The 12497-nt window shown below is 36.3% G+C and overlaps 1 protein-coding gene across 3 annotated transcripts in view; it reads right to left on the bottom strand.

Moving 5' to 3' along the window:
- Nucleotides 1-786: 786 nt before the first annotated feature.
- Nucleotides 787-12497, bottom strand: part of CYB5R4 (cytochrome b5 reductase 4) — a 31636-nt gene continuing 19925 nt past the window's right edge. For all 3 annotated transcript variants that reach the window (XM_068937669.1, XM_068937671.1, XM_068937670.1), the window contains 6 exons: nt 11067-11207; nt 9701-9853; nt 8865-9015; nt 3891-3977; nt 2324-2488; nt 787-1422 (listed from right to left, as the gene is read on the bottom strand). In XM_068937669.1, the coding sequence (XP_068793770.1) occupies nt 1368-1422; nt 2324-2488; nt 3891-3977; nt 8865-9015; nt 9701-9853; nt 11067-11207 (752 nt within the window). In that variant the 3' untranslated portion in view covers nt 787-1367. The remainder of the gene's footprint in view (nt 1423-2323; nt 2489-3890; nt 3978-8864; nt 9016-9700; nt 9854-11066; nt 11208-12497) is intronic.

Raw genomic sequence — 12497 nt, 5'->3', positions numbered from 1 at the left:
TCAGAGCACCTGTGCTTTATAGTACAAACCTCCACAAATGCACTGCAAAATTATAAGCCACACAAAATGATGACAGGATTACTGTCTTTTCTGAAACTGTGACTATCACCACCAACGGACAATGACTGACACCAGATCCTTTTATAGTATTATTTTCAAACCTAGCAAATGAGAGTGCACTGAAAATATAACAGTGCAGTTTAAGTTAGACAGCCACTGTCACATAGCAATTTCACCTTTATAAAAAGATATTATTAGAACATTTTTTGTAAATGCTAAAGTATAGGTGCTACAATTGCAAGCCTGGCTTCTTAGGAAGAAGAAATAACCATTCAGCATCATAAAAGGAGGATGCAAACAGTACTAGAAGTCGTAAGGAAAGAATAACTACAGATTTTACAGACAACATCTAGAGAGGTAACTGCTTTGCTCTTTTTTTCCAAACTACTATGTGACAGCAATTTACAGTTTTATGATAACATACTTTTAATAATGGGGTGAAAAAACTTCAAGAATTCAAGTATCGTTAGTTAATGGTACTGCAACCTGTCAGAGTATTTTTAGGTCCTTACCATGGCATCTGCAGCCCATAAGCTGTCATGCTTTTACCCTCAGAACAGCTGGACAAGGAAATGCCTGATATCAATAAGGTCACATAGGAAGTTCACTGGGAGACCAAGACTCTCTGCCTCTGCTCCAAGTTCTCAGTTGCTATCCTAAGCTTGTGGAAATTTTGGCATCACATTATCAACTGAAAATACAGAAAATGTACTAAAATGCACATAATTAATGTAAAATTTTTTATTTTTTTATTTGACGTCAATTTTTTATTTTACCAAAGGTTCTTTTAAATTTTATTCTCTGTAAATGTGTACAAAACCAAGAACTTATCGGGGTCGCTTGCAAGTCAAATAGAGATTTAAGTTGACAAAGAACATATTTCAGTGATCAGCTACCTGAGTTATAGTACAATATTTTAAATTCAGACAGTATTGCTCTTAAGACATTTTACAGTAAGAAATAATAACCATTTCAAGTCAAAACTTAAATCAGTGCTCAACCTAAATTTCAAAATTCTCTTAAGTCAACAACATTATATAACTAACAATGGGTACTGCACACTTTTGCTTGCCTCTACAATAAATTAATGTCCTGGATGAATTTTAAGTATTAGCAAAAATATTTACAAAAACACGATAAAACACAGTATAAAATTTTTTTTCAAAGATATATTTCTTCCAAGAAACAGTTTGGTACCAAGAGTGAAATTTCAAGTCTTAAAAAATTACTTCTCATTTAAATAAATTCATGAAAGTAAATAAATTAGATTGAGTTATACGAACAAACATTGATATCTTCACATTGTTTTACGCAGTAAAAGCATGCATCTCTTCTTGGGAGTATCCAAGATCCTTTAGACACCTGAAAGCCAGAAATAAGGTTTGTAATATTAGTATTTGGAAACTAAAACCCACCACAGACATAGCTAAAGTACCACAACTTCAGCACTGCCATCTTGCTTTTATTCAGACATGCAAAATGAAGTTTACTTTTGCAAATACAGTTAGAAAACATTTCATGTGCAGATGTTCATATACACTGCACAAACTTTTAGCATACTACAACAATTTCTAAAAATAAGCAAAGATACCATTTTAACTATCTCAGATTTCTCAAGGGGTGACATAATTGTTGGCTAGTTTCACTCTCCTTTATATACATTTCTGTAGCCCTACTGAGGTCAGCTGCATGGAAATGATGTCCATATTGGTTCAACATTTTGAAGCTGGATGACAGAAAGTTAAAAGAGCCTTTTATCTTTAAATATATGGTATGTAAAATAAGAAAAGCATGAGGTACAGATGTAGCAAGAGTATAAATGCAATAATAAAAATCAACAGAACTGTCTCATAAAGCAGCTGGTTCTAATTCTACTTTCAGTAACTCAGTTTGTCAAGCTAGCACCAACACAGAAAGCTTATTTCCTATAACTTTTCTCTGAACACTGAAAGCAGTGTTTAAAGTATTGAGAAAAGTCATTGTTAAAAAGATGCCCTTAGAAAGTTGTTTTTTTTTTACTAGAGCTCATAAAATTTACGTATTGCTGATATTCACCCATCCACAAAGTATAGTCCTAAAATATGTCAAGTGTTTTTAAGAATGCAGTTTTCTAAAGTTAAAAGTTTTCCTCACGAAGCAGAAAACTGAAGGTCATTTTAGAAAGGATGTCAGAAATGCTGTAGCTGACTCGGAATTCAAAATAAATGATAAACAGAGAATGAAGAAACTTTAAAAACAAATAAACAAAAAAAACACCACTCACTGTACTCCTTGTTCAGTAAAAGCTGTTGGACCACAGATGCAAATAAGCACTTTGGAGTCTTTTCTGCTTCTTTTCATAAACCCAGAGAGGAGAGATGAAGATATTCTCCCCTGTTTTCCCACCCAGTCCTTTGTTGGTTCTGAAAGAACGAATTGAACCTCAAACCTGGAAAGTAGAAAAATATTTCAGAAGTACTGCCCTGATTTGAAGTCGGCTGTACAACATTAGCGTTTAAGATACTGAGGTTCCCCATCACTACTTTCTTGTTCTGCTCTACTCCCACGGCACAGTATAAGACCTCACAGATATTTAGTATTTCCCATCAATCAAGCAAGCTAACCAGATCACCTCCAATATTCTGCATGTAATTAGTTAATCCAATCTTTAAATCTTAAAAATCTTTTAGTTATATATTTCACGTGAAACAGAAAACCAGCTGGTACCAGTTAAGACACTAAAGCACATTTTCATTATTCACTTATACAACTTTGGTGTAACTCGATACATAAGCAGCAAAACAAGAATGTTTAGCCACACTGGTGAAAATGTCAGTATAATTTCACTACCAAGAAAATACTGTAACTGTTTTCAAAGACCTGTTATCAGGGTAGTTACTGAGTTTAAAAAAAAAAAAAAAAAAGTCAAGCACATATCTGAGGCTCTACTGAAAAGGAGAAATGGCTTATGCTGTAAAACTGCACAAGGTCTAGAGTATGAAGCTTTGGAGATGGCGACGTCATTATATTCTGAAATATTATTGACTTTTCACTCGCACGTTTTGAAGGAACACATGACATTTGTTTATGCTTATTTATTCTTAGCTGAAATTGTGTGAACAAACTAAAGGAACTTTTTTCACCTCCACAAACCTACATATTGACAATATATGTAGTCACAAAAGCAAAGATACAGAAACTAAAACAAACAAAAACTTGCTGTGTCTCCTGACAGAATTTGGCCTGCCAGTAAAGTAATATTACATGTCTACTAGTGCATTTTAATACATACTTACACTGTAACAGAGGAAGCAATTGCAATAAGTAAGGACTAAGTAAAAAAAAAAAAAAAAAGTAACAGAATTTAAACTTTGAACTTCTAAATAAGTATTTTCTTGAGCGGTAACTAACAGACTTTTCAAGACTCCTCTGTAAATTCAGAATGTTGCTCCAAAGGTACGCTCTCCTTGTCTGTGACTTCTTCTGTCCACACTTCTCTTTGCATATCTGTATTTTCTGTTGCTAAAGCTAATTTTCTTCACCTTCAAAAACCTTCTCAGCCAATCTTAGTTATAATCTCATCTAAAATATTATCTGCAATAAACACTTAATTAAACATCATATCAAACTCCCGACCTACAGAATATAACGGCATAGCCTGCCGATACATACCTGCGATCAATACACCCTAATGTCCTTCCACTTCCCATGTCTCTTGTTAAATTCTAGCTAAAAGTTTCCAGAGGCAGGATCTCTTTGTGGCATAGCTGTATAACACAGTCCGAGTCCTAGACCTTTTTCTCCTGTATACTAGGACAATACAAATTGTTTTCCAGAAGACTTTTAAATACCTTTCATCTCTAAGAGCTAATTGCTCCAGTTGGTTTCTCCAAAGTATGTCATCTTCTGTTTTGTTGAAGAAGATCAGCTTTGCTGTCCTTAAAAATAAATACAGAAACAAGCTGCAGTTAATTTATTTTTTTTGTTTATTTATTTGAAACAAGTGTTAAATAATCAGAATTTATTTAATTATACAAAAGCATTTGACCTATGAAAGTCTGTTGGACTGGTGACTCCTCTTCTAAATGCCAGGATCCTACCTGAACTGCTGTCCTAAGGAAAATAAGAAACTCTCTCAAAGAAGCTACATTGTACTCTAAATCAGGCCTTAGTATTTGCTTATCAAGTTTTACACAGTGGTTTCTCAATATCGTTTGAGCACTACTACTGCAGGTAATAGATGTTTTATAAATTGTGCACACCTTTTTAATATTACTCACAACAGCTTGTAGAGATGAAGTTGGAATTTCAAGAAGGTTATGGCATAAAGAGGTAGTCTAAGCATACAAAAGTTAGAGAAAGCTTACTCTCTCAATCTGATTTTGAAAATATTTAGGTAAAAATCATCCCCATGAGACACTCAACATCAGAGCACTGTACAACACAATGGGTCTTGCAACTTCCTTTATACCAAACCTTTGCAGGATCGTTTACCAGATCACTCAGGTACTGCTGTCCCATATGGGGTGCTGCCCCAATAATTCTAACACCTGCACAGATAATCTGGAGACACAGTGAGGCACACAACAAGGGAGTAGAGCGCACATGACGACTGTGAGTAGCCATGGAGCACCTGCTCTGCCCTTTAACCTCTGCTTTAAAGAAAAATACTGGCCTTCTCTGTCAGGGACCTAACTCAGCAACTTGAAGAGCAAACTAAGCTACTGGTACTCCGTACCAGGTTATCTTCTTCCAATTTCATCGGTTTATAAAACTAATTTTCCTGTACAGAAGGCTACTGTTTAAAAGTGTTACATTTGCCAGATAGTTCATTTAAAAACCATCACTAAGGCGAGTGCTATCATCTCTTCATATTTTTATGCTACAACAGTGGTGAAACAGCACAAAAACACTAGCTTTGCAGTCAAAGGAGAATTTACTATTTGATAAAGCCACATAAACGAGATTCTTCCTTTATTGCTAATGACAGATTAATACACTGGGGACAACTGATCTAAGACAGAAAACGAGCTGCTAAACAGAAGCACTTCCTGGACAGCACCCTACAGGGCTTTAGGTTGCTGTTGGTTTTTCAGCCTAGACACGGCCCTGAGCAAAGAGAGCATGTTGCTATGGCTCCAGAAGTGAGTTCACATAGTGCAGCGATGTGCCTGCAGGAAGCAGGAGCGCTGGGACACATGGCGCAGAAATGCACATAGGTGTGCATGGGTATCTGTCAGGACCATCACTGAGCCTGAGCTAATAAGCCTGCTGGTCCTTCATGCCACACAGCCCAGCAATTCCAGTTTGAAAAAACAAGGTACTGCAATACCCAGCATGCGGCTAGCCTTGCTTCCAAGAGCCTGGCACCAAGCATGGTGTTACATTTACATGAAACTGCCCTATTGATTCCTATCAACCCCAGTCTAGCTTACACAAGCGTGAAAGACAGCTCTGTGTATCACATATCCTAGGATTTCTGTGGACAGCTCATGACCTCCAGCCGTTCCAAAACTGCAATTAAGAAGCCTATATTCTCCCAGTCTGAAGATCCCACTTTTTTCAGACTTGCAACTTTTCCCTTCGCAGCCTGGCACATTTCAAGTTACTGGGAAATCTCTTCCAAGCTATATATAGCACTAAAGATAACAAATCATGTTTCTTATGAGCAGCATGCTCATTTTTGGCTGCCAAAAATATAAAACTGAGGTATAACAGTTGCGTATAATACACATCAACAGAGTTATCATGAGAAGGAAAGAGTTCTAGATTCAGTGCAATTCAATATCAATTATAGTATACAAGCTTTGGAAAACTTGCCTGGTATAGAACAAAACACTACCCCACACAAAACCAGCCACACTTTTGTCTTTAAGTACTAAAAATCAAGTTATTCAGAAACCAGAACGTGCCAAAATTAGGTTTCTTACATTCTTCCCAGAACCTACTTCCCTGAAAACACAGAAAAAGCTCACTTCAAGAACATCAAGCTCTCAGACCTGGAACGATGCACCTCAGCAGCCAGTGCTACTCAAGTGGGAAAAAAACACTACCAACAGAAGTGTGTGAGAAAGCAATGCATTTTGTCCTTTGAGCACAAAGATAATCTTGGAACAAGCTAATGACGGTTTAGCTACAAAAGGAGGAGAAAACAGCTAAAAGGAAGATGTGTAGACTTACATTTGAGCCCACCGCTACCAAGAGCTAATTGAGAGAATGAGAACACAAGCTTAGGTAACTGAAATAAAAAACTTTATCAATCCCTCAGAATGAAATGGGGGAACTCCAGCAAATACTTAAAAAAAAAAAAAATACTTCAAGGAATGCAGACTTCAATAAACTTAAAAAAAAGCACGCAAGAACTGATGGAAAGCTGTACAGCGAGAGGAGTTAGAGGTCCTTAGATGTTTTCAACACTGAGGAAGACTAGGCGGTGGAGAAAGTTACAAAATCGACTTCAAACACAAACAAGGAATGATGAAAGTAGACCAGTGTATTAAGAAAGAATATAAGAACAGGGTGGGAGCTTAAGAATGAAAAGCTGGAGATAAAACAAGGTACAACTATCAAGCAGAATCAAGGATAGACTGCACTTCTCCACTTACTTGAGGACAGCGTGTTAGCCCTCTACCTAGTGTTGCATCCAGAACAAGCTGTAAGCATTGAGTTCCCATAAGATATTACAATTAAGAGAGTTAAAATAAGCCAGTCTGGTCATCTTTGCAAGGACAGAGCAGGTAAGAGCACTCACTATGCACACAGCCGTAGTCTTTCACATATCTCATCTACATAATGTTTACTCTGGTTATAGACAAAAAGTCACCATTGGCAGCTTTTACTATAGCTGTCCTTATTCTGCTTTCATACTATCACAACAACCACCTTTACCTCACATGCCAGTCTTCCCCTCAAAAAGAAAAAAAACTTATTCCAAATGCACTTAGCAAGAGCTTCCCCAGCATTTTTTCAGATGATAAATTTATCTTTCGGATTTCACAGAGCCAGACAGCTGCATGTTATCTGCTACTGACAACACATGACGCTTTGGAAGAGCTTGCACTCAAACAGTACGCAGTCCCTCTCCTCACCAAACAGATTATACGCAATTGCTAGACAACAAGCGATACAACAATAAAGTATGTTTTTAGATTTTTTTCTAGAAACAGATTACTGCAGTACATGTAATCCTCTTTAACTTTACTACAAAGACTAGCCTCCCATTTAAATCTATTATGAAGCACGGTTTGAAACAACATAAAGACGTAATGAACGAAAAACATCCTGTGTTTATATTGAATAACAGTCAGTATTACAAATTAAATATGTATTAAGAGACTCTGAATTCAAAGGTACAAACTACAGCAAGTCTGTAGAACCGTCTTCAGCAACAATTTTAAAGAAAATAAAGGTCAGGCTTATTTTCCATTTTTATACTCTTTAAAATGACAGCAGTTCACACTGACCAAAATGTAATCTGTTAAGAAATTCTAGAAGACGTCATTCTGGAGACAGACTCTTGCTGAAAGCAATGCAAGCCCACCTCATCTCCGGCAAAGTACAGCCCTACAGTAATATTTGGCATTTTCTTTAAAGTTGAACTGTTGCACTCTCTCTTCAGCTAAGACTTACAGCGACACTCAATGCTACAGCTTAGTTAACTATTCATCCTGAAAGCGTTTGTTACTTTTTAAATACAGCCCCATGTGCACACCCCAAAATGTTCTTTCAGGGACTCCTGCTGCTCAGTCTTTTGCAGTAAGAGCCTGCATCCCAAAGGCACAAGAATCTCTTGCACAGTCTGCTTTTATTTGCGCAAGGAGATTGTTTATTGGTCTGCCAGACCACAACTGAAAACCAAACTTAAGATAAGCAGCACGGTCAGACTTCAAACAGTTGACTGATCTAGTGAAATTACAGCAAGAAGTAAGGCGATCCTAACTAAATCACTGAAAGGAATGACAAAGGAGAGCATATGCACTATCTACAATACTCACAGGAAGGCCTGAGTACTTTCTCTAGTACAGAGAAGACTAGAATCAGCCAGGCAGAACCACGTACGCGCGCACTAGCGTACACACGGACAATCGCTGTCAAGCAGAAGCACTGCTTCTGCCATTCTGAATGATGAAAGCGGTCAAAACAATCCGTTTGCCGTTTCACAAGAAAAAGTAAGGCTTCCTTTAATAAATTTTACAGGCGCAGCACAAAATACATATCCAATATACATCATCTTATATATTTACATATATTTGATTTAAATATAAATATATTAAATTTAAATATAAATTTAAATATAAGTAATGCTATGCTTACATGAGCTGCACTGGCATGAAAACTGGAATTCAACTGGTAAAAATGTGTTACTATTTCTTAACAGGCGTGAAAACTACATATACACAAGTATATTAGCTACTCTAACACATTAAAGAGAATCCATATCTAAATTAATGTAAAATTCGAAAATGTTAGAAAAGCAAAATTTACATTGAAATATTTCAATATTAAAAAAAGCACTCAAATGCAGAGCTAGGTATTAAAAAGTCAAGTTTTCTGCCTGTTGGGCTGATTTATATCACGATTAAAATCCAAAAAGTAAATCAGTTCATTTTGCTGATGGTAGCCAATAACCAACTACGTGCAAGCTCCCAACGACTGTGACAATCTTCCCTGAAGCATGATAGCTTTTCTCATAAACCAAGGAAAAATGTTTCCATACCAATTTTTTTGGCATTTTAGTAACCCTGAGGTTTGCCCATTACATTTTGTCTTATCCTTCCTATGGATTACTCTAGCTCGGGGATTAAATCAAAAGAAAGTGTACATACCGGAGACTACTAACTTCAGTCAGAACAAAATTCAGCACTTTAACCATTGGTGTGAAGCCTGTGCCTGCTGCCAATAAAAAGAGATCTTCTAAAGCTTGAACTTGTGACTTCTTGAAGTTACCTTCAGGATTACTGATAGAAATATAGTCTCCTATGTAACAAAAAACAGAACGGAAAGCCTTAAACGAGACGAAAAATCAGAACACTACTTAACTATTTTCAAAGGCCCTTAATATTGCCTTTATCTTTGTAGTATTAGGAATCCTTCCAGAGGGTACTATATATCCATGTCACACATGGATCATTTTTGTTAAAATAAACGGATGTTCAATTAAAATGTCTTGTTTTGATGGATTTTTACATGGTAACACTGACTTCACAGATGTGCATATATTTATACACGAAGATCTGCCTCGTATGTGAGGCAGAAGAGGAAGTGCATCTTAAGCCTAATGAAATACTTAGATTTCTTTATCCAAAAATACAGAATGTATGTACAGAATGTTGTTCTAGGAGTATATACTGAATCAAATGCAAAGTAATCAACAAAAATTAATATTTGACACAGTTGCCATATCTAAACAGTTATACTTAGATATTAACTCATTTGGAAGATTACTCAAGATAGCCTTAGATAATGGGCTGTTCTTAATTACAGTGAGGATGAGGCCGCAGGTTTGGGACACAGGAAAAAAAGATTTAAAAAAAAAAAAAAGTTGTAAGCATGCACCGATTTATAACTGAGGAAACAACAAGAACTTCACAGTACCCACGACAGTGAAGCTGCAAAGATAAAGCAACTGCTGCAAAATCAAACAAAAAACATATGCACTTACCAATTCGTAGGTGGTCAAGTGCCTGTGTGAACAGTCCACAGGAATAAATTTTAATCATTAAATATATATTTGCACCATCATGGCAAGATGTTTCTTGGAAATCCAGTGGCAAAAAAGGCAATACAGGTGTGTATGGTTTTACTACCTCTGTCCCTAAACAGGAAACAAAACAGCTAGCTGAAGTGTCCCTTATTCAGCAAATTTCCTGCCAATATTACAAATAATGTATATACTCTGTACAAATAACACATACTGTGCACATAACATACATATTTGTTAACACATAACATACATAATCGTTACTGTGCGCTTTTAAGCAAGTATGTTATTTTCCACCGCACCATTTCTTATCGAAACAGTCTTCCGTTCCCCTGACTAAAATCTTCAGGCCACAGGTCGGTATGTTATTTCTGTAGTACGTAGCACTTCAAAACATTGGAAAAGGAGATCTAAGGTCACCCCCAAACATGAAAATCTAACTATTACCGCTTAGTTTCAAGCGCCACAGCTTCCTTTTTTTTTATTCAAAAAGCAGGTTTTTAAACATTGCATGATTATATTTGTTTCCACTGTCATTTCAAAAAACTATTGCATAATAGTGATAGAAAAAGACTGTAAGAGTTGGACACCAGCATAGAATTGGAGGAAGCGGAGGGAGGACAACAAATATTTTGGAATTAAAGGATATTTAATAATTCTTCTCAGAGCTCTGAGAGTCTCTCTCTGCCATGTATAAATAGTGCAGTACAAGTATCAGCATCACAGCAAAAATTTTTAAAAGTACTTAAAAAAAAGAAAAAGAAAAAGAGGCATTACTTTGTGGGTTTTTTTCCCCTCTGGAGTTAGCCTTATCCAAAATTCTGAAGAGTAACACTTATACAATGCTTTTCTCAAGACACATTCCTCTCCATGGCTACCTCCTCATTTTAGTGTTATCATTAATATTGTCCAGTTGGAGTAGAAAATAATGTTACTGTGACTGCTGTAAACCCCTTGGAACAACAAAAAAAAAAAAGACAGAAGCAACACTGAAATGTAATCTCACACAACATGACAGAAGTTTCAGACTAAAAGGAACAGACTAATTATAGATAGCATACACACAATGAGCTTTCCCCCACTCAGAGTGGAACAGCACTACTTGAATAGAGAGAATGTTTTAAAGGAAGAGTTGAAAGAACAACATAAGAGACAATAAGGTCAACAACAAAACACAATGTCAGATATCTTGATATTTAGCATTTTGGCAGTATTAACCCACTCAGCTCGTTACTGAGCAGCGACTGTGATCATAGAAGCGCAGACACTCTTTATATTAAACAGGCTTTATATTAAAATATCCATGATTACACTCTATTTTTCTTACCTGCAATGATTTGTTTGAGGTAAACATGCTGCCCAGTGGGAACCTGGAGATGAGTGCTCTTAGGCAACAGAAAGCGGAAGAGCTTGGTGTCATGGGTAACTTCTGTCTTAGAAACCAACTTGCATTTTCTGTAGAACAGTCCTAAAAACATGTTTTACTTTTGATTTAAGCCTTAATCTGGTTTTCTGTTCTTATACAGCTTTTGAATAAGAGATAGAGAAAGATAAAGACATATGTATTTCACTAAATACAGTTATAAAAACATTATACAGATGCTTCTTGGATCATTACTTATAATTAGTTTCCCAATTTGAGGGTAGGGATCCCATTTATAGCCTTATATTAGGCTCTTAACAACAGACTGAATCTTTGAGTTATCAGTTAGCACAGATCGAGAAGAAGTAGAAGAACTCCCACGTACCAGAATATTGCACACATTAATGGAAAGCAGAACCACTTGTACCACATTGTATCAGCACTAATTTCACCGTACAATTACAGTATGAATGCACATACTCAGACTAAAAACAGTTTGAGTAACGCAAGGGAAAAGTAATGAAGACATTGGCACCACGATCTTCAGGAAGGGACCATCAAAATCCACCCGCATCCTGGCTATTTATTCAGCTGACTATCCTGCCTTGCTGCAGTTTCATCACTATTAGCGCAAAAAATATTTCTAACACAGCTAGCAATGCAGGAGCATTTGACACTTTTTGTGCAACAGAGCACATGAGCAAAAGCCTCTCTCTTCTCCAGCTCTATTTCATCACCTACTACTTTAAGTCCACCTGCAGTTACAATGTTGTTAGTGCTACAATATATAAGAACATGTTGTAAATGCCAAAAGGAATTTTTACAGTATACTTTTCAAAATATGAAACATGTAAGAGCAGGTACTTAATTACTGACACTATTTTAAAAATTAAAGTGTCCACATTTCCTGTGGAACCTTTTAACCTTTAGATATACAAGTTTAAAAGCCTATCAGGATTCAAAAGTAAAGAACTTTGCGTAATTTTTCAGGTATACATTACTAATAGGATTCTAACATTTCCTTAAAAGGATAAAACTTCGTAATAGTTAGAAGTAGAAACACCAAAACAGAGGTGTTCAATTTTAAATTTTGCTTTTTGTTAAGTTGCAGAATAAGAATTTCTGGGGCAGGGATTAAAAAGAGCTGTATATATCAAAATACTTGTTGGATTCCTCACTTTTGAAATCATGGCATCAAAGAAACTCAGGTTCAGCGAGCCCTTTCACTGAAGTCTTCCAGTGCTTCAACTTAAATCAATCTGGACTCAGGCAGTGATAGATAATAAGACTATCAAATACCTGCAAAACTTACGTTCTGTATAACATGACAGACTCTTCTCAGGGAAAAAAGAACTGTGCAATAAGCACAGAGGGCCAAAAGGGCTTTTGAGAAAC

The sequence above is a fragment of the Struthio camelus genome, chromosome 3 (genome assembly GCF_040807025.1).
Source record: "Struthio camelus isolate bStrCam1 chromosome 3, bStrCam1.hap1, whole genome shotgun sequence".
Taxonomy (NCBI): domain Eukaryota; kingdom Metazoa; phylum Chordata; class Aves; order Struthioniformes; family Struthionidae; genus Struthio; species Struthio camelus.
Note: the sequence above shows the minus strand (reverse complement) of the source record. Positions and strands in the feature narration are given on the sequence as shown.